Source organism: Cydia pomonella, chromosome 26 (assembly GCF_033807575.1).
Source record: "Cydia pomonella isolate Wapato2018A chromosome 26, ilCydPomo1, whole genome shotgun sequence".
Taxonomy (NCBI): Eukaryota; Metazoa; Arthropoda; class Insecta; order Lepidoptera; family Tortricidae; genus Cydia; species Cydia pomonella.
Window position 1 is genome coordinate 5,470,606 of NC_084728.1, and position 25,085 is coordinate 5,495,690.

A 25,085-nucleotide genomic window follows, 5' to 3' on the forward strand; every position below is an offset into this window, starting at 1 on the left:
GGCCGCACACGCACAAATAGCATTTAAAACACTTCATAGTCTATTATTCCTTGTTGACAGTTCAATTGGGTACTTGACACATGTTGAATATTATAACAAAATTTAGTTAAATGGATAGAAAATGAGCCAACCATTATAAAAAAGTGGAATTTAAACAATTACATTGAGATTATAAAAAAATACAAGGCCCCAAAGCCTCCAAAAAAAATTGTACAACAACTATACACATAAACGCAATATTTCAGAGTCAAAATGGCAATTTCCTTGATCTTCCATATATTTAGGACAGACTAATGTCATGTGACGTCACATCACATTATCATTTTGTTAGAGGCGTTTCAATCGTCGACTGAGACTTTAACTCTCATTTCTGACCTTTGTGTTGCTTAAATGCCATGAGTCCTATATAGAAATTTGATCTTCAGGATAATCAAGATCGGTTGACATTATTTACAAAAAACTGTCAAGTAGAAAATTGCATACCCTATTGCAATGACCAGAGCCCGTAAATTTCATGCCGTTGACAGAAAAATGACGTCACGCTACATAGAGTATGATTCCAATTAGTATTTTCGTAATAAATTATCATTTGTCAACCTCTTTAGGTAACTAATACATATACTTGACAATCAGTATAGAAACGTCTACTTTCATTTTATTGTCACACAAATAAATAGTAGATTATTAATTTATGAAATAATACATATTTTTGGTTTTTAACAGCGTAACAAGCTTTTATTCACGCAACAAGTATTTATTATGATACCCATCAATAAGTAAGTTATCTAAAGTAGTAACTCCCTGTATGTTAAATTACGTCATTTTTTTTTTTTTTTTTTTTTTTCCACACTTACAACTATCTTTACAGGTACTAAACCTAAGGCAATAGTGTAACTATTAACAAAAAATTATTTTAACTTATGGCGCATATAACATAATGTGAACAATGTGGACTTTGTGAATTCAGTCAGAGAACACCAAAACAAATCAATGCTCTCGGCTACTAGGTTAACTAGGTTAAGGTTTTGCGTCAACGGCATGAAAAGCACGGGCTCTGGCAATGAGATAAGGAGTAAGGACGTACCTTTGGGGTTGCTCCGGAAGCCCTGCACCGTGAGCTGCGCGCGGCGCGCCCGCGCGGGCTCGGCCAGCGGCCCCGCGCCGCCGCCGCCCGCGGGCGCCTGCAGCGCCGCGATGCCGCGCTGGGTCGCAGCACGCATTGCGTTTAGGTTGCGATGACGGAGGCCTCTGTCGACAACATTAATAATACATTGTGATATATTTGACGACCGGTTCGGCCTAGTGGGTAGTGACCCTGCCTACGAAACTGATGGTCCCGGGTTCGAATCCTGGTAAGGGCATTTATTCGTGTGATGAGCATGGATATTTGTTTCTGAGTCATGGTTGTTTTCTATGTATTTAAGTATTTATTAATATTTATATATTATATATATCGTTGTCTAAGTACCCTCAACACAAGCCTTATTGAGCTTACTGTGGGACTTAGTCAATTTGTGTAATAATGTCCTATAATATTTATTAATAATAAATATATACCGAGCTCTTTCGGAAGGCGTGGTATGGGCGTGGCTACCGTTAGGGTTGGCACCATCCGAAGCGAGTACCGTCATCTGTTATTATGTTATGTTTAATGTACTCGTTTAACAGATTTTGAAATTTCCTACAGTAATAATCCAATCGACTGCAGCAGTATAGCAGTACGACAATACTGCCGACTGCATTACTGCAAAATCAAAATCGATTACGTTGCCCAGATTTTTGACATTTGCGGAAGTAATGCAGCCGGTAGTAATATCGTAGTAGGCAGCAGTATTTCAGCGCGACATTACTGTCTTACTGTTGCAAATGTCAAAATCGATGTCGCTGCCAGGATTTTTGACATTTGCGGCAGTATTGTCGTGCTGCAATACCGCTGCAGTCGACTGCATTACTGCAGGAAATATAAAATAGATCGGTCATTTACCTAATACAAAATCTATCAAGTTAGGTGACATAAAAATGTATAAAAAAAATATTCGTTTCGGAGTGGTACGCGGCAACCATTGCTAGTCACCAGAGGGCCTACTGCGAACCACGTTCTACGTGTTGCCTCCCTATCATACTTACGCACGAATTTACAAGTGCGACAGAGAGGCAACACGTCTAACGTGGTTCGGGGTAGGCCCTCAGAACTGGTGAGGACCGCATGTACTTGTATCGACGCGACGAAATCGCGGAGTGAAACACCTGATATCGGGTAATGTGAGCACTTTAAAGGGGCAAAGATAGAGTACCTGAAGAAATGCACAGCAGGGTTAGCAGCGCCTTGTAGATCGCTGCCACCACCGCCTGCTACCAACGATCCTCCAAGATCGTCAGCAACCGTTTCATCACATGCTGCTAGTACTTCTTCCGCTATCATACCTGCAGAGAAATGTGTAGTATCCTCAAACATCAATATCGAAAAACAATTACGTGAACCACTAATCAAGAAATTCACTCCACAAGTGTGTACATTTCGAACACAAAAACGGAATCGGGGGCTAAGGAAGCGGGAGTTCTTGCCTCCCTTGGTGCGTTACGGCCGAACGCCTGATGCGGGGGTGGAGAGGGCGAGGATTATTCGCAAAGAACTTGCAAGAGAATTAATGTCTTTAAAAATAATTAGCAAGACTAATATAACTTATTTATTTATAACTTTATTGCACAAAAGACAAACTTAATGTACAAAAGGCGAACTTAATGCCATGAGGCATTCTCTACCAGTCAACCTTAGGGCAAAGCAGAAAAGATTGTAGGCGGCGCGTTTAAAACTAAAAGAAATTGTTATTGAAAGAATTAGAGTCCTAATACACATAAATTAATTATAAACTACTTAAATACATAAAGACACATACATACATTACATAAATAAATAAATATATATATACATATATATACATAATATACATAACCGATTCGTGAGACTGATACATAATTGATCTTTAAACTGCCAGCAAATAAATCACGCAAAGATTTTTTGAAAGCAAACTTGTTGGGAGCTTTTCTAATGTTAGGGGGAAGACCGTTCCAGAGACGTGCTGCCTGAATGGCGTAAGAGTTAGACATGAAGCTTGTTCTATGAGTGGGGATAGAAAGAGAGAGATTGCCAGTAGAGCGAAATTGACGGTCACGAGAAGCACCATAAAAGTGAAAGAAGTACTTAAGGTATTCAGGGGAGTGTGGATCATTGAGAATGGAATAGAGAGTGCAGAGCATACGAATATTACGCCGTTGACGAATAGGGAGCCAGCCCAACTGGGAACGAAACGAGGACACATGATCATATTTCCGGAGACAGAAGATAAAGCGGATACAATTATTAAGAAGACGGTCCAACTTGTCAAGTAGCTCTTCATTTAAGTCAGGATAGCATACATCACCATAGTCGATAATGGGTAGGATTAAGGTATTAACTAATAAAGTTTTAGTTTTGACTGGCAAAAAGTGTCTGAGTTTGTTAAGAGCGTGAAGGGTGCCCGTAACCTTCCGACTGATTCCGGCAACCTGCGGTCTCCAGCTCAAAGTACAATCCAAGTGCACACCTAAATCCTTTACAGACGGGCTAAAAGGTATAGGAGTGCCATTGAAACACACCACACACACTTAGGTGTGTAATAGAAATAGGGGATATATTCTAAATCATCTTCTCCAGACATATTATTGCAATTTAGACACAAAATAAGTTCAACTTAGGTAAAACACATAATATAACTTAAATCAACCGGGATATAAACCGTGATTACCTTTTATATTGTTGCAGCCGACGCGCACGAATGAGGGTAGACTGAGCGCGGTCTTCACAACTTCGACACCCACCCGCTATCCCCAGTTACCCGTGAACAAGATGCATGTAACTGCGTCGAATAATCGGGAGCTCAATAAAAACAATATAAAAGTTTATCAGGGTTTATATCCCGGTCGATTTAAGTGTAGTGAAACTAACCGTGAATCACTCTAAACTGTAATACACATATGTACAATGTAACACCTCGTTAAAATAAGATAATGCTTTTAAATGAGTACTTTGAATATTCGCATTCGCATATTTAAACATTCACATTCGCATCAATTGAAGCGAATGTTTTGCGAATGCGAATGTGCGCAGATCGTGTCCTGTCTCGCGTGGGCAGTGCGCGCAAACTGTGTTCAAGTAATGCATTTTGACCAGTAGACAGCATTTCTCAAGACTTTATAACATCCTGTCCTAAGGTAACATATATTTTATGTACTAACAGATTATTCCTAATTAGGAATGATAATAACAACTACATAATCCATAACATTCGTAATCGCATTCGGACATTCTCATCCTGGACATTCGGATTCGCATTCGTGGATGTGAAGAATGCGACATTTTTGGGACATCCCTAATGATTACCTACACAACTTGTAGCGTAGACTCTGAATAAGGTACATACCATGCAACACTCTGTCCAAATGGCCGGTTTCCATCTGCCACACATAGACGGTGCCATCGCTACATCCGACTACCATGAAATCGTCGCCTGGCCGCCATTTTATACTGACGACCGGAAACAGGTGGCGTGAAGCGAGTGTCACGCATTTCCGCTCGGCCAAACCTAGAAAACATACAAATATATTAGGACACTATTCTGAAAATTGTATAAAATTTGTGGTAGATTTTTAAAGGAAAAACTTACTTAACAATGTAACGCTGTGATCGGATGCAACGGAGCAAATACACTTCTGGATTCGGGGCTGAAACAAAAATTACTGTGGCTACAAAGTTTTCTTTGACAATCCACTTCTATTTCAAATTCTCTTTGCACTAAACTTACAGAGCAGTTATGCGGTGGAACAATGAGCTGCGTAATCTCCCCCGCGTGGACGCAGAAACGGTGCAATAGTTGACCACTGAATAGGTCCCACAGACAAACTGCGAAGTCTATGCCTCCGGAAACTAGGTGGGATCTGTCGTATCTGTGAAATAATAATGACATGTCATATTTACTGGTTGTAAAACCAGTTGATTTAGGTTTTCTGCGCTCTTTTTTTATCCCAAAATTTTAACGACAGTTCTGCCTCATTTAGTCTCATCAGTATCATCACATCTTAATCCTGCTTTTATACCACCACGATTTGGATCACCAGTTCGGCCTAGTGGGTAGTGACCCTGCCTACGAAGCTGATGGTCCCGGGTTCAAATCCTGGTAAGGGCATTTATTCGTGTGATGAGCATGGATATTTGTTCCTGAGTCATGGGTGTTTACTATGTATTTAAGTATTTATAAATATTTATATATTATATACATCGTTGTCTAAGTACCCTCAACACTAGCCTTATTGAGCTTACTGTGGGACTTAGTCAATTTGTGTAATAATGTCCTATAATATTTATTATTATATATTATACCAATTTTGTGCTAAAATCACAGATCGTTCGGACAAATTGGGCATTCGAACTGTAATTTCTGTGTATAGGATATAAACACAAGGAATAATTGTGAAAGGACATTTTATAGCACATTTTTGTTAACATATCTGATACGATATCTAAATATACCGTCAACCGGGGTGAATAGGGACGGATGGGGTGTATAGGGACAAAACTTAAAATGTGATTTACCTGACAATTTCATAAAAAATATACAAATTACATCATTCGATTGAAAATAATAGTAGATTTTGTATGATACATTTTGGATGGGTATTTTCTAAGAAATTGTCACATAAATCACATTTTAAGTTTGTGCCTATTCACCACAGTCGTCCCTATTCACCCCGTTTCACGGTAATGTACCTTGGATGAACATGGTGGGGGTACAGAAGGCAGTTGACCCTTCCGTTATGACCGTGCAGTAGCTGATGCGGCGGCCAATCTGAAAAGATAGCACATAGTCAAACACAACGTATGTACTCATTCATTGTATGTCCATTGCGATACCAAGAGTTTTACATTTGGCAGAAAGACCATTAACAATATACACGGTGTTACACGAGGAACTCTAAAGATTTTAACCACGCATTTCTGAGGCCAGGAAGGGAAAAATGTTATATGAGTTGTGTAAATTTCACCATTTTTTGTTTTATTTTTATTTAAAAAAAATTAATGTATTTACATAAAAACTAAATGTTATTGGTAAAACTGGCACTTAAAATGATTTTTTACTTCTTATCGTAAAACGTTTTTTTTGCAAAGTGTTACTTGTCACTTTTTGACATCTATTAATAAGGTTATGTAGATTTTAGTCTACGCCCCATAATGGCACCAACACTATCAAAAAGACGTTTTGCACTAAGTAACAATACGATACGAAGATGTTTTTTTAAATTGGTATTAACTCGCAAACTAGGCGAATTCCAGAACAATTTATATGACATTATATGGCGTTATTCATAAACACGTTACTAGCCTGAATTAGCCAAGAATCGTTTGTCTTTATTTGTCATTTTGAGTTATATATTTGTAAGAAAGGGATAAAACACAATTTAACTAAATCAGGTCTGTAATGTTTTATGGGTTAGTCTTTAAATATGATCAGGAATAGACAGTTAAAATCTTTCGGGTTCCTCGTGTTGCATCGTGTATAGGCCGTGTTAATTTTATTTTTTATACTACGTCGTAGGCAAACAAGCATACGGCCCGCCTGATGGTAAGCAGTCTCCTGTAGCCTATGTACGCTTGCAACTCCAGAGGTTGGGCTCTGGCAACCTTATTCACCGATAGGAACACAGCACTATGAGTAGGGTCTAGTGTTATTTGGCTGCGATTTTCTGTAAGGTGGAGGTACTTCCCCAGTTGGGCTCTGCTCTAGATCTGGAATTACATCCGCTCCGCTGTACCCTACCACACAAAGCGTGATGACATTAACAATGCCCATACCTCTCTTTTGGACTTAGTTTAAGGACGTACCCGGGTCCAAATGTTGAATGTTGATGTTGTATTGAATGTCCGGGTTGAATCTTGAAGATTCTCATTTACTTTCACGAAAATTTGTTTAACATTCTAATATGACGAACATAATATTTCGAACTGAATTACCTTCATAACTATAGGCTTACAAACCAATGTTGTAAGTACCAGAAGATTAAAAACTTATCGTCATTTTGTTCTTGGAGTTAAGGACCCGTAGGTTCGTGTTCGTCCCTCACTCACTGAGCATAAACGTGAGCGAAATGGATGTGCGTGATTCGGACCGCGGATATCATGCTTTGAATTTTAATTTGGTATAAGTTTTAACAAAAAAAAGTAATCGATAAGTTCCCTCAAAAACAAAATTGCGCATTTTTAGACGAAATTTTATATTTTTAGTTTTTGTGCTTGTTACAATACGTTTTAGACTGTTCTTTTGAGCGAAAGTTAAAGAATCAGGATTCGAATCGATGAAGTCAGTAGAGAAAATGCTCAAGATTGCTAATTTTTTTTTTTCAAACCGTATTTTTACCTAAAAAGCGATACGATTTCTACGGCACCTTAAACAATTACCATAATAAAAAGACAATTTGATCCTGTCTATGCTTCACTGACAAGCGACTTTTTCCAAACTATAGGTGATAATGATTATAATTTATGACAGTCAGACGAGTAGAATCCTTACAAAATACAATATGTTTCTAGCTTTAAAGATCGGCATCCCCAAAAACCCGAAAAACGACTTCCATGACAACTTAACAGACTTACCATCCAATGGTTGATGATTCCCATGCAATAACTGGAGTGCATACAGTATGTGTGGCGTTGGCTATGACAATGGAGCCATCTTCTCGGCCTACTACGAGACCTTTCTGCAGCTAAGTGTGATGTTCATTTTACGAAAGTGTTATTTTCTGATCTCAACTATAGTCATCATTTGGATCTTCACCCCGAAAGTACCGAAAATCCAAAAAACCACTATCATGTATTTTTTTTATTTGGATGCTCGTAAAAAGGCTAACTTACCATCCAATTGTTGACGATTCCCATGCAATAACTGGAGTTGTAACGTATGTGTAGCGTTGACTATGACAATGGAGCCATCTTCTCGGCCTACTACGTGACCTTTTTGCAGCTAAGAGTGATGTTAATTTTACGAAAGTGTTATTTTATAATCTCAACTACATTCATCATTTGGATCTCCACCCCGAAAGTACCGAAAATCCAAAAAACGACAATCATGTATTTTTTTATTTGAAAGCTCGCAAAAAAGCTAACTTACCATCCAATTGTTGATGATTCCCATGCAATAACAGGAGTTGTACAGTATGTGTGGCGTTGACTATGACAATGGAACCATCTTCTCGGCCTACTATGAGACCTTCTTGCAGCTAAGTGTGATGTTCATTTTACGAAAGTGTTATTTTCTGATCTCAACTATAGTCATCATTTGGATCTTCACCCCGAAAGTACCGAAAATCCAAAAAACTACTATCACGTATTTTTTTATTTAGATGCTCGTAAAAAGGTTAACTTACCATCCAATTGTTGATGATTCCCATGCAATAACTGGAGTTGTACAGTATGTGTAGCGTTGACTATGACAATGGAGCCATCTTCTCGACCTACTACGAGACCTTTTTGCAGCTAAGAGTGATGTTAATTTTACGAAAGTGTTATTTTCTGATCTCAACTATAGTCATCATTTGGATCTTCACCCCGAAAGTACCGAAAATCCAAAAAACGACTATCATGTATTTTTTTATTTGGATGCTCGTAAAAAGGCTAACTTACCATCCAATTGTTGATGATTCCCATGCAATAACTGGAGTTGTACAGTATGTGTGGCGTTGACTATGACAATCGAGCCATCTTCTCGGCCTACTACCAGACGGTTAGCTGCCAGTAGGTAGATGGAAGCCGTGAGTTTTACTTCTGAAACAAATACGTAGTCATGTTGTTGGTGCACAGTCGCCATCAGATATATCGGAGCGGGCAAAGTGGTCACAAATATCTGAACAAGGACTTTAACTCCTTGACAATAGAGGCGTGTTTAGATATTTGTGAGCGCCTTGGCGCTCCGATATATCAGATAGCGACTGTACAAGCGTACATGTATTGAAGTTTTTTCATTGATTCACAAAAGCTGGCGCATATTTTATATGAGAAATTAGATATTTCAGTACAAATATCGCACCAGCTCTTGTGAATGTACCGGTAGGCGGTCGATCGAAAGATCAGGCAGATGGTGAAATTCCTAGGCATGTCGACAACGTGAAAATCTTTGTCTCGTTTCCTGAGCCTATAGTGTGTTTCTGGAAAGTTCTCCCTTCGGGCATCTAAAGCAACCTATCCTACAATCACGTCTAAAAACATCGAGTCGATCGAAGTGCCAAAAATATGTATACACAACCTTACACTTAACCACTAACCTTACTTTATATTGTACTCCTGACAAGCAAATTATAGCGATACTACCAAAATATATATTATAACCTGTACACCTATAATTAAGCAATAAATAGGGTAGTGTATACATGTTTTTGGCACTTTATCCGTACCGATATTTTCAGACGTGACCAACCAATAGGGTACTGGTTTAATTTGACTAACGAAAAAAAAAAAAAAAAAACACCGAAACATTACGATCAGCCGCCGTAATACCCATACCAAAGAGAAACACAGGTCTAAAACTCTTGGAATGATATATATGTAGCTATTCGACCTAAAAACTTTTTTGATCAAGTAAATATGTTGGCCGATCTTAATATCGAAATTAATGTCATATACCCTTTCATTATATTATTTTGCTGTAAATATGGTTAAGGATCACATTTTATTTTCAATGTAACATTTCCGTCAGTACAAAAAAGCGGCAAAAATAAAATAAAATGTAGGCGCAAAGGCTTGTCCTTCTATAAAAAAAAATCGCACCTTTTTCTACTGACAAAGTAGGTTTTCCAGAGTATATCTTACCGGGTTCCTCAGGGTGGTGCAATTGGTCCAGGATACCAACAGGGCTGGGGTTCATCTCCGCCCAGGCCATATCCAGGCTGGTCAGCACAATGGGCGCGTGGGCTGAAACAGAAAGTATACTTTATCTTCTTCATTTGCGAATAGAAAGACTGCGTGCGATCGAGATATGTCTATAGCGCTGTCTCGCTTGCATATTGTCGCCGCATTCGGCCGCAGCGCCAGCGATGCCCATATCGCTGGCGCTGCGGCCGAATGCAAAATAAGATCATAATTATAACCATCTAAAGATTGTCTGGTAGAGATCGCTCTTTAGCGTGTGTATTATGTATGTTATTTTGAGGTTGTGCAATAAAGAGGATTTGTATTGTATTGTTGTAAAGAAGCGTCAGATCACCACATATGGGTGCAATTTCATGTTAAATGCCACACAGCTAGCAGCACTATTTTATACTTTATCATCGCGTGTTTATCCCTAGAACACAAATCATGAATGATCTCCTCGGCTAAGAGTAACCGTTAGTTTATTAACTGTTGCTGTTACAAAAAGATTTAATTATTATATGTATCACTGTCACACATCAAGATATATGTTACAAAGCTATCTACTTACATGGAATAGTCCCCACCGCTAGCGTAGCGGCGTCGTCTACGTTCCTAACGGATACGGTCCCTAGAGAGTCGCCGCGGAGCCACAGACGTCCCTATTCGCCTCCCATTGACGTTAGTCAAACAAGATTTACTCTTATTTGTACTTACATGGAATAGTCCCCACCGCTAGCGTAGCGGCGTCGTCTACGTTCCTAACGGATACGGTCCCTAGAGAGTCGCCGCGGAGCCACAGACGTCCCTATTCGCCTCCCGTTGACGTTAGTCAAACAAGATTTACTCTTATATGTACTTACATGGAATAGTCCCCACCGCCGGCGTAGCAGCATCGTCCACGTTCCAAACGGACACAGTCCCTAGAGAGTCGCCCCGAAGCAACAAACGCCGCTGTTTGCCTCCCACTGACGTAATCACAAAACGCATTGCGGGCGGGCATGACAGTAACTGTCAAAAAATAAAGATATATTGTCACATTGCTTCAGAATAGAGGTATAAAAATAGAAATTCTGCCAATACTTCAAGTATGTTTCAACTTAAACGCACTTTAGGCAGCTAAGCCTAGTGCGAAAAGCATGTTAAATAATATCTCAATATAAATCCACTGTTAGAAATTGGAAAGACTGAATTTTATCGCCATTTTTTAGGGTTCCGTAGTCAACTAGTTAGGGTTCCGTAGTCAACTAGGAACCCTTATAGTTTCGCCATGTCCGTCTGTCTGTCTGTCTGTCCGAGGCTTTGCTCCGTGGTCGTTAGTGCTAGAAAGCTGAAATTCGGCATGGATATATAAATCAATAAAGGCGACAGTCGTACAATAAAATATAAAAATTTAATTTTTTGAGGGTACCTCCCCTACACGTAAAGTGGGGGTGATTTTTTTTTTTGCTTCAACCCTACAGTGTGGGGTATTTGGAAAGGTCTTTCAAAACTAATAGGGGTCCTCAACGAACATTTATTGATAAAGTGAAAATATTCGGAGATAATCGCTCCGAAAGTGTCCCCCCCCCCTCTAACTTTTGAAACATAGGTCCAAAAAATTGTGGAAGTAGAGCTTAAGAAAGACATTAAATGAAAACTATAGCGGACATGATCAGTTTAGCTGTTTTGAGTTATAGCAAAAAGTTTCTCCCATAGTAAAAAGACTTACTTTAATTAGGTACTGATTATGCAAATTTGCCTATTTGTTTAACTCGCGTGAAAGGTACCGTTTCATCCCTTGGTTAACAATTTACTATACTTTAAGCTCCAGTTTAGCTTATTGTGACGGAAGAGTAACTACGGAACCCTACACTGAGCGTGGCCCGACATGCTCTTGGCCGGTTTTTTTATTAATTTCTACGTTTCTAGTCCGATTGTGCAACAGAATTGCACAATTAACTGCAGAACAGTATATAGTATTTAAATAAATATGAGCAAATAAACTACTAGATGTTAAAAAACGGGTTTAGGTTTAATTGAGGATCCTAGATGGAAAAAAAAAAACTATACAAATCGTTTTTATGTAGGAAATCTCACTCAGGTAAATACCTGACTCAGGCAAATACCGCGCTTTAAAGTCCTATAACTATAGCATGGGGCCTGTGCCCAGCAGTGGGGCGTACAAGACTGGTGATAAAAAAAAACATAAAACTGTAGGAGCCTGTATTATTAATATTTTATCCTTTTTTTTACAAATGCATAAGTCAAAAATGACAGATAAATACAAACGATTCATCAGGGTTCGAAATTAACCAGATAATTATAGTGTTTGATAACTATCCGATAGATATCGGATAATTATCCCAGGTATGAATGACGCTATATTTATTTTCATTGAATTCATTCATTCGTTTTTTGCCATTTCCAAATAAAAAGTGACCTAACATTGATTAGTTTTTTTACTAACCATTGAAATATAAGATAATCATCATGTAACAATCTAAATATATTCCGTAAAATTTTAGGTTATTATCAAATCGATAATTATCAGGCATAAAAATCACGATAATTATCAAAATAACTAACATTGATAATAATCCTTTGGAACCCTGCGATTCATACCAAATTCACCCTTGTAATGCGTTTATGAATTAATCCATAAGTACTTACTTTATTATCAGGGTGGGCCAAGATACCAAACAGGACTGGGCTATCATGGGCCACAGTGGGCCCATGGAAACCTTTGTGGTCCGGTACAGAGCTGAAACATATGAATATGAAAATACGAGCACACTTGAATCCAGAATTTTAGAGTAAACTGACAGCTGTTTGTATTTTTTTATTACGAGCATATTTGGACAAAAATATGACGGTCTTATTCAAACATAGACGTTAACGACTGATTTTATCACCGATTTAAAGTATCATACTAAAATACATCAAATATATGAATAAAATATTTTATCCAAAATATGACTAAAATGACATAGAATCACGAAATAAAAGTATCTTGAATTCATAAATGCATTTCGTATAATCTTGTATCACTTTTCATGAAAAATAATAAGATTTATATAATAACATGGTAATTTCTTTAAATAATTAAGAGTCGGCAGCAAGCTCCACCGAATTACATCTTCCTATACAAACGGAATTTCGTTCTAATTTTAAAGTCAAAGTCAAAATATGCTTTATTCAAATAGGCCTAGCAACAAGCACTTTTAAATCGTCAAATTTTACAAATATAATCTTAATCTAAATATTAGAGCAATTTATTGATGCAGTTATTATTGTTCTAAAAAAACATTGAATTATTATAGATATGGTAAACTTAATAATAAGAATTTCACAAAAGGATCGTCAAACATCAAAATTGTATAAAAATACTAGTCTAGAAACTTTCTAGAATAAAATCTAAATGTCAAAAAATACGGTGTATATATATATATATATATATATATATACATTGAATTATCAATTTCACCATTATTAACATACTTAACAATAAATAATTCATTCTTTACAATCACACTTAATCCCACGGTGTTTCATCATTCATGTAGTCTTGTGTGCTATAATAGGCTTTTAAAACGTGTTGGAATGTAATTAATCTTTGCTCATAGAATGACATGAGGTATATCTATACCTGTAATACCTGTTTATATAGCTCCAGCTTATAAAACAAACGAAATAGAGCAAAAACAAGTTAGTATGAAAAACTTCAATTCGCTGCATTTTTAGGGTTCCGTAGCCAAATGGCAAAAAACGGAACCCTTATGGATTCGTCATGTCTGTCTGTCCGCCTATGCCACAGCCACTTTTTTCCGAAACTATAAGAACTATACTGTTGAAACTTGGTAAGTAGATGTATTCTGTGAACCGCATTAAGATTTTCACACACAAATAGAAAAAGAAAAACTATAAATTTTGGGGGTTCCCCATACTTAGAACTGAAACTCAAAATTTTATTTCAACAAACCCATACGTGTGTGGTATCTATGAATAGGTCTTCAAAAATGATATTGAGGTTTCTAATATCATTTTATTTCTAAACTGAATAGTTTGCGCGAGAGACACTTCCAAAGTGGTAAAAAGTGTGTCGTCGTCCGTCCCCCCCCCCCCGTAACTTCTAAAATAAAAGAATGAAAAATCTAAAAAAAATATATGATATACATTGCCATGCAAACTTCCACCGAAAATTGGTTCGAACGAGATCTAGTAAGTAGTTTTTTTTTAATACGTCATAAAAATTAAAAAAAAATTTTTTCATTAAACCCATACGTGTGGGGTATCTAGGGATAGGTCTTCAAAAATGATATTTAGGTTTCTAATATCATTTTTTTCTAAACTGAAAAGTTTGCGCGAGAGACACTTCCAAAGTGAAAAAATGTGTGTCCCCCCCCCCCCCTGTAACTTCTAAATTAACAGAATGAAAAATCTAAAAAAAATATATGATATACATTACCATGCAAACTTCCACTGAAAATTGGTTTGAACCAGATCTAGTAAGTAGTTTTTTTTTAATACGTCATAAATGGTACGGAACCCTTCATGGGCGAGTCCGACTCGCACTTGGCCGCTTTTTTAACTATGGTATCTGAAGCTACATAAACTAATTACAGCCCTAGATATACCTTATCCTATTGTAAGTACAAAGTTTCAGAACAATCTAGCTAGTCGTGTTAAAATGAGAACATAACTACGTTTGTATGGAGAACCGATCTTGCTGCGGACTCTTAAATACATGCGGAAACAGCAGTTTACTCTATCTGATTCTGGATATAGGAGACAAATAGAGAATACACATAAGTATGAACATACAATTTTAATTGTATTGTACAATTTTAATTGTATGTACTCTAAAATCAGTTGCAGGCTATATGTTGGTATCTGTTTAGACTTCATATGATAAAGTACGTGTACATATACAGTTTGGAAACCCAATAGGATCGAATCAAATACACACCTTTTAGATATCGTTATTATTTTATGTCACATCTGCCTAATATTTCTTTAAAGTCATTTTCCAAAAGAGTAATAAGGAGCGTGCATGAACTGTAGACAGCACAGAACAATGGCACAGAAGCCCCATGTTTCCATTGTTTATTGTTTATTGCATATCACAAACCAGTTATAAAGGTGGTACATATTATGTGGTTAGCTTTAGTGACGTCCTGTAAGGACACAGCAACATATAAACTAATGTTAACTTAAAACTAAGAAATAATACATTTCAAATAATTTAACATTACATATTATTAAGAATACGATACGATTGTTAGATTTAAGTCACTAGATGGCAGCTACAATGCGAAATAGAGCCAGCGTTTAGCGTATAGCGTACCTGCTGAGAAGCTTGAATTGTTTTCTTTCGATTTGGGTCACGAGATGGCAGACCCTCCAACACTCGGTCACTTGGTTAACTTTTACACTCGCCTTGTTTACATATACACCAACACCACTAAAGCCTTGCCTGGCCTTATGTTATATAATATACACAGTACCTGGGCGACCGAGCTTTGCTCGGTTATAACTATTTATTGTAATTATGGTGGTGTATAGGTGATAATCTTAACTACATTTTATTACTAAATTAAACTTGTCTAAAACAAAAAAATTAAAAAATTATTATAAACTTGAACATATAAAAAAAAAAACAAAAGTTAGTCACCGGCCGAGATTCGAACCCGTAACACTCGTTTAGCGGTCCGCGTCTTAACCCGCTGGACCAGACGGACAGTGGCCGGCAACACAAAATTAGCGACCATATTCTGCGTCGAAAGAAAAACGCATGAAAACTCGAAAACACGCGTTTTCCCAAACATAAGACTAATCTAGATCGATTGTTTACCCCCAAAAACCCCCATATACCAAATTTCAGCAAAATCGTTAGAGCCGTTTCCGAGATTCCGGAAATATATATACAAGAATTGCTCGTTTAAAGGTATAAGATATCACGTTGTTTGTAAAATTATTACATTTGGCATTGAATTCGATCGTATTTGATTTCACAATATGTATAAGCTAAGCGAATATTTCAGTTACAAGCAACAATATTTATTAGTGAAGCGATTATAAGTTTTAATTAAGTAAAACACCAATATAGATGATTCACAATGGATGTGCAGGTAGCAAAATAATAGTAAATATCTAAATATACAACCTATTTTTTACACTATAACAAAAAAAACCGATCCTTTAAAAAATATTAAACTAGCTAAACATTGTACTCGCATTAGATATCTAAAAATAAAATACGTTGTACAAAATCATCAAAAATAATTAAAAAACTTGAAGAAGTACCATGAACCGGAGTGAATAGGGACGGCAGGGGTGAATAAGGACAAAACTTATGAGATTTACCTGACACTTTCTTAATATCTACCCACACAAATTGCATCATTCTAAAATTTGTGTGGGTAGACATTAAGAAACTGTCAGGTAAATCTCATTTTAAATTTTGTCCCTATTCATCCCAACCGTCCTTATTCACCCCGGTTGACGGTATCTAAACTATATTTGAACTAAGAAGCTTCTAAACCAATCAATAAAGGAGTTGAACGTAACAATAATTCTCCATGATATTATATGTATAGTTTTATTTGGTTTTACTATAAGGTTTTTTTACACATTAACTTTTTTAAACGTTGTGAACATTAGTCTGCGAAGTGCATATGTACGTCATTGAGCACCTTTTACTATGGGACGATACCCGATAATGAGAAATAAAAATTGGCTGCGCCATAGAAAATTATCGACGGTTGAGCTGATCAGTCGAAATACTCGTAGCAGATAATTTTGCTTTCGTTATAACAGGGTTTCGAAACGCCCTTCGAAAGCGATCGAACGCGATCGAGGCGGCGCGCGCGTTTTCCTAGGCCGAGGCACGTCTACACTGGCCGTTTTGTGCACGAGGAAATTGCCTCGCGCGTATGCTCGCTCTGTATGGACCCGCCTAATCAAGCGGTTTTTGGAGAATTATTGTCAATGCCACACAGTGATAGTCCTTGCTGATCGGGGTATCTAAATACAGGTGCTAGCAAAGGAACATACAGACAGACAAACAGAATGGTGCTAACCTACTGATAACCCGTCCGCGCAGTTTGCTATAACAGAGATTGTATTATTTAGCTTGGAGACGAAAAATGCTTGTTAAAATTGTTCGCAAACATATGCGAAAGTAATATCTTAAATCTATCTGGCAAATAATGATTTCATATCCCAAGTAAATATCAATTAATTAGCCCAAGTATTTTCAACAGATCTGTTGCTTTTCAATTATATTATAACTATAGATAGGTTATACGTGCTCCAAAAGTGAAGCACTTAACTTGTGATGATTGTAAAGTTTTTTTTTATGGTAGAGGAGGCAAACGAGCAGATGGATCACCTGATGGTAAGCGATTACCGCCGCCCACGGACACCTGCAACACCTAGTTTGCTCTCAGTAGTTGGACTATAAATATGAAAATAACAATGTATTTGATGACATGATATTCCATTTATGATTTACATATTGGTTTAAATTGTAAATTTTAATTTACTGTTAATAACGATTTTATTGTAATTTTAATTCTAAACATATATACATATTTTTTATTTTGACTACTTCCAATGATTTAAATGTATTTTCTTTTGTTGACATGTATATAATATTTGACACGCAAGTGACAAACATTAGTCGTCTCTTTTTTAATTAGGTATTCTTTTAATTATGCCGTCTTGTTTACGCCTTTTGCGTATGTAGGCATATGCAAACAATGAACATATTGTTAGTAAGTGCTGCCGTGTCGTTGGAAGCATTTTTTCGCTCTTTATGTTATTGTATAGGTCAAGAGTCAAGTCCTATGAGTCCTCTGTTGTAAGACTCAACTCAGTTTTTCAGACTCTAGTAATTAAGTCGAATTAGAGTCCTTATCGAAACCTAAGTCTTTTGTAAAGAATTGCGCCCTTTAAAGAGAACTCTCAAATTAGAAACAAAAATTTTCTTAAAGACATTGTCTCCACATTAAATTCATGGGTTAAGCGCAAATCATTAATAAATTACAATTTTCCTTTGTATTACGCGTACATAAATCTTATACATTTTTTGACGAAGTCTTTATTCGAAGACTCGAGTCCTAAGTTGCACTTAAAACACTCAATAAAGAACGCGGCTCGGGACTTAAAAGACTCGGAAGTTTTATAAGCGCAGAGTTGCGTAATAACGACTGGAGTTCTTCAAATTTAGACTCAAAAGACTCCAGTTCTTAACAACTCTATCATGGTATGCCTTATCTATAATTATAATATCATTGTTACTTTTGTACACAGTTGGTATAAAATCAACATGATTGGGTAATAACAAAGAAAATTTGAAATAGAGGAGGATTGTCAAAGAAAATTTTGTAGCCACAGTAAATTTACTGCCATCTTTCGACACATGATTAAAACTTTCAGAACGCCATTTGACTCAAGCATTTTTCGTCATAAATGTTATTAATGAAACGTAAGGAGCTTATTATTCTTGAAAACGTGCATGTTAGCGATAGAATGATCAAACTGTTTTTAATGAGATTAATTTTTATAAAAGGTAAGCTCCTTTTAATGCGACAGAAATAACACAAATTCATATTCGTAATATAATTACAAATTGCATTAAACATATATATGTACACATCATGGATTAAAAACGTTTTCAAGAAGAAGACTAAAATAAATCATAATAAAAGTAAAAAAAAATCTAAGGTAGAAAAAAATAAAGTTATTAAAACAAAGTAGGTATGACTACAATGAAATAATTTAAGATAAGTATATTTTATTACGAATATAATTTGTGTTATTTGCCGTTTATGTTATAAAATATAAACACAGAGGCCATTTGTGCTCTGATGAGATCTAAAATGGGTATTTGTTTTAGCTGCATTAATGATTCATGCCAATTGAACGTGAAAATCCATACTTTAAAAACTTTTTCAGTAATTTTAATTGCGGAGGTAAAATAAAAAGGAAGTAAAAACAGGGATATATTAACAAATGCGCATCATGCTTCAATTTAAAATAAATAATTAAATATTAATACCATCGAAGTGTAAATGACGTACCATAACATTAAATATATAAATATTACAACAAACGATACTGACGATTATTTTCCTGTAATACTAAGAAATTCCAAAAATCCTTTCTTAGTAGACGCTAAAGTAAGGACGCTAAGCACAAAGAATTCCGTTCATTGACTCACCTGTTCTTATCTGTCGCACGCGCATATTGCTCTGTATGGCATAGTCCGCCGGCATCATGGGCGGGACAGCATTATAATTACGCGTGTGCGATAAGGATAGAAACAGGCTTGTCAATGTACGAAATTATTCGTGCTTAGAGTCCTGACTTTACAATATACACGGTGTAACACGAAGAACCCGAAAGATTTAAATCACGCATATCTGAGGCCAAAATAATGAAAATGTGTTATATGAGTTTATGTAAACTTTTCAAAAAAAAACTTTTTTTTTTTTAAAGTTTACATAAAAAGTAAATGTTAATGGTAAAACTAGTACTTAAAATGAATATTTCGTTTTTTTTTTTTCGTGAGACCTAGTTTTTGCAAAAACAAGTAACACTTGTCACTTTTTGACATCTATCGATAAGGTTATTTAGACTATGCCCCATAAGTTCATCCTCGCCATTAAAAAGGCGTTTTGCACTAAGTGGGAATACGAAGATATTTTTTTTATTGGCATTATCTCTGACACTAGGCAAATTCCAGAAGAAAATAAATGACATTTTACTCGAAATCAGAATTTCTTCTGGCATAAATGACATTTTACTCTTTAAATGTGATCAGGAATACACTGTTTAAATCTTTCGGGTTCCTCGTGTTACCGTATATGTTTCAAATTTCAAGGTCTTATCTTCAACGGTTTAAGCAGTGCGTTGCCCGTCAGTACCTATGTAGCCTTTTAACCTTGGGAATGTGATTCTCTGATTTATAATTTGCATAAAATCATATTAATTATCAAACATATACAGGATGATTCAGGAGACGTGAGCAGGATCAAGCCTGCATATTCGGTAAATTATCAGCAACTGTTTCGTACCAGTATTTGTGAGATTAACGTTAATTTAATTTTTACTGTTCAAAAAAAAGAGTTTTATTTTATTTACGATATTTATGGTCACCCTCTTTGTTTTATCCATAATAAGTAACAAATTGAATGTCATCGGAGTCTGGTTACTTTTATAAAATCGTATCTCACTCAAGTGTGACATTTTATTTTCTTCATAATCAAAGTGCTGTCATAACGGTTAAGAGGTTTTATCTTTGTTAATTAAGTGTTGTAGGGTGTCCATGATTGTAGATAATCAAATTTGTCCTTAAGAAAAAGTTAAATAACAGATAAAAAGCGTGATTGTTTTACTTAAATATGATGGTGAACGATTCATTAACATTTACTGATTGTGTAGGCTTAGTCCAGCTCACGTCTCATGAATCACCCTGTATAAAATGTTGGTGGAAGTGCTGGGATAGGAGATTAATCTTCCATCCCAGCACTTCCACCAACTTTAAAACGAAACACAAAAACCAATACCTCCGCAACCAAAACTACTAAAGAAAAGCTTAGCACGAGGAATTTCGGACATTGAACCACCTGTTTCTATCTCTACCACACGCGCATAATTATATTGCTGTCCCGCACCAGAACGTATTTGAAATAAAATTGGATTGTCAAAGAAAATTTTGAAGCAACGTTAAATTTAATGTCATCTTTCAACACATGATTAAAACTTTTAGAACGCCATTTTACTTTGATCCTTATTCTTTCACTGATATGTGTTAAATTTGTTAAATATCAAAAAATAATAATAATAATATTCTTTATTGTGCACAACGAAAACATGATTAAATACAGTAATTAACATAAAAAAACTAAGCAACAACAGGCGGTCTTATCGCTAAAAATCGATCTCTTCCAGACAACCTTCAGGTAGTAGAAATTACCGTAAGCCCCCCATCCCCCCATCCCGCCCATCTTACCGGGCATAACCCAAAGGTGGTGGCGCTATCGCTTGAAACGGCCTTTGATCTATTAGATGACGCCACTTTTTGATATTTAACCAATTTAACACATATCAGTGAAACAATAAGGATCAAAGTCAAATAGCGTTCTAAAAGTTTTAATCATGTGTCTAAAGATGGCAGTAGATTTACTGTGGCTACAAAATTTTCTTTGATAATCCACCTATATTTCAAATTCTATTTTCCCGAACGCACAGTGTCATTGTCGTCATTGACCGTCGGCATCATGGGCGAGACAGCAATATAATTACGTGTGTGCAATAGAGATAGAAACACGGTCAATGTACGGATTTCCCGTTGCTAAGCGTCATTTCTTTACACACGATGGTTTTGCTTCTCGAATGTACGTCAGTCTAGCAAGTCTTGTTAGCTGACAATACGATGTTACGTAGAAAGGTCGTTGGGAGATAGGTTTGAAAATTGATCTTAGTACAACTAGAAAGGATAGGATCAGAAATTAAGTACAGTTTAGATTACCGTCCTATGGACGGATAATCTTTTTGAGTGCTCTAAGTTTAGAGTCGGTGCCTTAGTCTTAGGAATCATGGCGATTTTCATCCAAATTCATGTCCATTTTACCAACTCTATATTTTATTTATTCATCATCCCACCCATCTCCCAAAGACCTTCCATAGTAAATATTAGTAGAGATAAAACATTTTTAAAATGTGCGCCTCTCCAAAACACGAAAAGCCCTTAAACACGGCAAGAGTACCAACTTTTGTTTCGTAGGTGAACTTTACGCTTAGAACATTAAGCCAACCGGAGTCGCCTTCAAGAGCTTACCCCTCTGTCGAAAACCTCGGCCAATGGTCATATGTATTGTATGGACTGTCGTTTATCTGACATGGCTATTTGTACATTACGTAAAAAAAACTGTTTATTCATATTCATACCAAAAACACATGTATTTTTCTATCTTAACTACTAATCTTAAATTAAAAAGATTTTTTGAGTTAAGGAGTCTAGGCGTGTAGAATTAATTATACAGCACACTTCATATTTATATAAAATTGCATTATTTTCGCATTTTAAGCATGTGTTTTTTTATACGTACAAATATACATTTGACGAGCACCTCCCCCGCAAAAATTGGCAGAATTTTTTGTACAGAAAATGACAGACAAGGCGTTACCAGTTAGTTAAATGCTCTAACGTCATAAGATTACTTCGAGTCATACACAAAAAAAAAACAAAAGCGCTCACAGGTTCAAAAAAAGTAATACCTTTTTAAGGTTTATAGAAAAAATTAGGCTTTATAGCCATTAAGTATCGAGAGGAGATGTGAATGTAATTATTGTGTACCCTTTATTGCGAGAAGCTTTGCGAAATCCCAGAATTTTAAAACGGTTTATCTCTACCAGCAAAGAGAATTTGAAATAGAGGTGGATTGTCAAAGAAAATTTTGTAGCCACAGTAAATTTACTGCCATCTTTCGACACCAGATTAAAACTTTTAGAACGCCTTTTGACTTTGATCCTTATTCTTTAATGATATGTGTCAAAAAAGTGGCGCCATCTAGCCCTAATGGATCAAAGGCCAAAGGTATGACAGCATCGTTTCCAGCGATGGCGCCATAACCTTTGGTTGTGCCCGGTAAGATGGCGCCACTTTGATATTTAACAAATTTAACACATATCAATGAAAGAATAAGGATCAAAGTCAAATGGAAGATGACAGTAAATTTACGTGGCTACAAAATTTTATTTGCCAATACACCTCTATTTCAAATTCTCTTTGCTACCAGCCGTCACCATGGCCCATCCCCCATATCCCATGAAAGTTTAGGCCGTCCACAGTGTACGTACTTGGCGGGCAGCCGGTAGAGGTAGCCCTTGCCCTCCGTGGACCACGCCAGCACGCGGTCGGGCGCCAGGAAGTCGCCCGACATCCAGCGCTCGCCCGTCGGCGCTTGGATCGAGCAGAGAACGGAGAAATCACCTGGATTTTTTTTAAATAGACATATACTGAAGAAAAACTGATATTTTTTATACTACGTCGATGGAAAACAACAAAAAATATTACATTCTAAAGTGGAAAAATTACTGTCTTGGGTGAGACTTGAACTCACGGCCTCTGGATCGATACTCCAGCGCTCTGCCAACTGAGCCACCAAGACCTCATCCATAGGCAGCAAATTTTCCACCATATGGGTCTAAGGGACCGTAGCGACATCTACCGTAAGAACGTTACACTTCTTAGACGGCTACCGGAGTTCCAAAAAAAAAGCTTAATAGCATCGTTCGCAGACGTTTCTGCTTGTTAAAAATTAAAAAATATTACTTTGCTTTTCCGCACTTATAAGCAAAGTAATACTTTTTTGTTTTAACCAGAGGAGTTAGATGCGCGTCCCTTACTTATTTCTTACCTTACTTAGGCAACTCAGCAAAACACGGTACTCGACTGAAAACCTCTCTATTATATCACGATTGCATAAAATACTATTTTTAACTTTTTTTTTATTATTATTAAACGCACGGTTTAGGAAATACAGCCCTATAAAGATGTCTGCATAACTAAATTACTTTTTTCATTGCATGTTTGAGAAAATAACTATACATACCTCGGCGTGAAAAGGAGTTGCCGGCCTCTATAGTGATGTACTATTACCAGCGTCATCAATCTGACAGTACAGTACAGGACACACAATAAGTACTGTCCGAACGTTTTAAGCAAAACAGGTGAGTAACAGAAGAAGCAAATCTCCATTGAATAGTTTTTTTTTTGGGACAAAAAACAGTAACACACACGTTTAGACACAGAAATAGAATACAAAGAATAAAAAACTATGAGACCAACACCATCGTCCACAGATTACTAGATTTTGAATCAACCACTAGTCTAACTAAACACTTACCGGCATCGTATATCTGACAATACTTCGCACACACAATGAGCACTGTCCGCTGGTTGTAAGCACAGCAGTTGAGTGATAACGCGTTGAGACAGCGGATCTGTTTCGACTCGTTTTCGTATATCGGCTCGGATTGCTTGTTTTCGTGGCCTAAGAGGGACCATACCTGTGGATGAAAATAATACTTTATAATGAAATAAATGTATGTAAACATTATATCGCGTAATGAATTTAGAGTATATAGGATCGTATATGTTCCGAAACGTCAAATTTGAACTTTAACCCACACCGTTACGGTCTAACTTCAAATAAATCTGTATCATGCCTTAAAATATGACCTCGGTCTCTTTAAGGCAAGAGTGAATAGGCTACTACTGAACCTGTGAGCTACATCTTAGGCCCTGTCTTCACTTTCCATCAGTTGTGACCAGGGCCAATCGCCGATCAGTTTATAACAAAAAAAATGGTTAGGGACTTACTTTAACTGTTCCAGTAATCGAAATAGCCAAAACGACGTCGTCTTTCCTCGAAGATGGTCGGAGCACCTAAAAAAAAATGTACAACTTTATTATTACTATTGGCACTGCCTCATACTCTGTTCCTCATACTCTCATTCCAAATTAGCTACAGTAAAATGACAGCTACTTTAGCTGTCAAATTTGCAGATACAATATCTAGCACGACTTTACGCGTGTCAACATTCCTTTATCTACACGGTGTAATTTTTTTCTCTGTTGACTTCAGAGTATTGCTGCAAAGAGTTGGAAGAGGCCAGAGCTGACAGGCACACCACACTAAGAGACATTTTATAATATAAACATAGAATATATCTTACTAAATATTTACATTTGTATTTACAAGTATTTCTTATATGGAATAAAGGCTTATTTAATTTAAAATAAAGACTGCATTTCTTACATGCAATGCAGATATCCAGTCCGGGTTCATCTTGGAGCTGAGCGAAAACAGGATCTCCAAGGAGAACGGGTCCATGATCAGAATCTCTGCGTAGTAGCCGTTGCAGAACAGCCTTAAGTCGTCGCTGTTGCACATGTGGTATGCCTAAAAAAACGAATATTATAAATAGCTACTGCCCACGATATCGTCTGAGTAAGGGTGGTTGGCACCAAACCGCCTGTCAACCGTAAAGCATTCGCAAAATTTTATTGTATGTAATAAAAAAGCAGGGAAGACGCAATGGAGAGGCTGGTTGTTCAGGGCAAAGTGGATGGCATAAGACCTAGATTGCGGCCCTCAAT

The 25,085-nt window shown here is 36.7% G+C and overlaps 1 protein-coding gene and 1 non-coding gene across 8 annotated transcripts in view; both read right to left on the reverse strand.

The window, feature by feature from the left end:
* Positions 1 to 25,085, reverse strand: part of LOC133531948 (WD repeat-containing protein 7) — a 163,443-nt gene that overhangs the window by 133,668 nt on the left and 4,690 nt on the right. For 5 of the 7 annotated variants that reach the window (XM_061870391.1, XM_061870389.1, XM_061870387.1 and 2 more), the window contains exons 4-18: positions 24,745 to 24,888; positions 24,306 to 24,371; positions 23,830 to 23,992; positions 22,781 to 22,913; positions 16,993 to 17,019; positions 12,584 to 12,674; positions 10,795 to 10,942; positions 9,893 to 9,994; positions 8,711 to 8,851; positions 5,804 to 5,882; positions 4,842 to 4,983; positions 4,704 to 4,761; positions 4,461 to 4,622; positions 2,295 to 2,424; positions 1,085 to 1,248 (exon numbers count right to left, since the gene is read on the reverse strand). In XM_061870391.1, coding sequence (XP_061726375.1) covers positions 1,085 to 1,248; positions 2,295 to 2,424; positions 4,461 to 4,622; positions 4,704 to 4,761; positions 4,842 to 4,983; positions 5,804 to 5,882; positions 8,711 to 8,851; positions 9,893 to 9,994; positions 10,795 to 10,942; positions 12,584 to 12,674; positions 16,993 to 17,019; positions 22,781 to 22,913; positions 23,830 to 23,992; positions 24,306 to 24,371; positions 24,745 to 24,888 — 1,750 coding nt within the window. The remainder of the gene's footprint in view (positions 1 to 1,084; positions 1,249 to 2,294; positions 2,425 to 4,460; positions 4,623 to 4,703; positions 4,762 to 4,841; positions 4,984 to 5,803; positions 5,883 to 8,710; positions 8,852 to 9,892; positions 9,995 to 10,794; positions 10,943 to 12,583; positions 12,675 to 16,992; positions 17,020 to 22,780; positions 22,914 to 23,829; positions 23,993 to 24,305; positions 24,372 to 24,744; positions 24,889 to 25,085) is intronic. The other 2 variants (XM_061870388.1, XM_061870390.1) reach the window with 2 other exon arrangements.
* Trnad-auc (transfer RNA aspartic acid (anticodon AUC)) lies at positions 23,019 to 23,091 on the reverse strand. Its single transcript has one exon. It is a non-coding gene; the product is annotated as a tRNA-Asp (tRNA).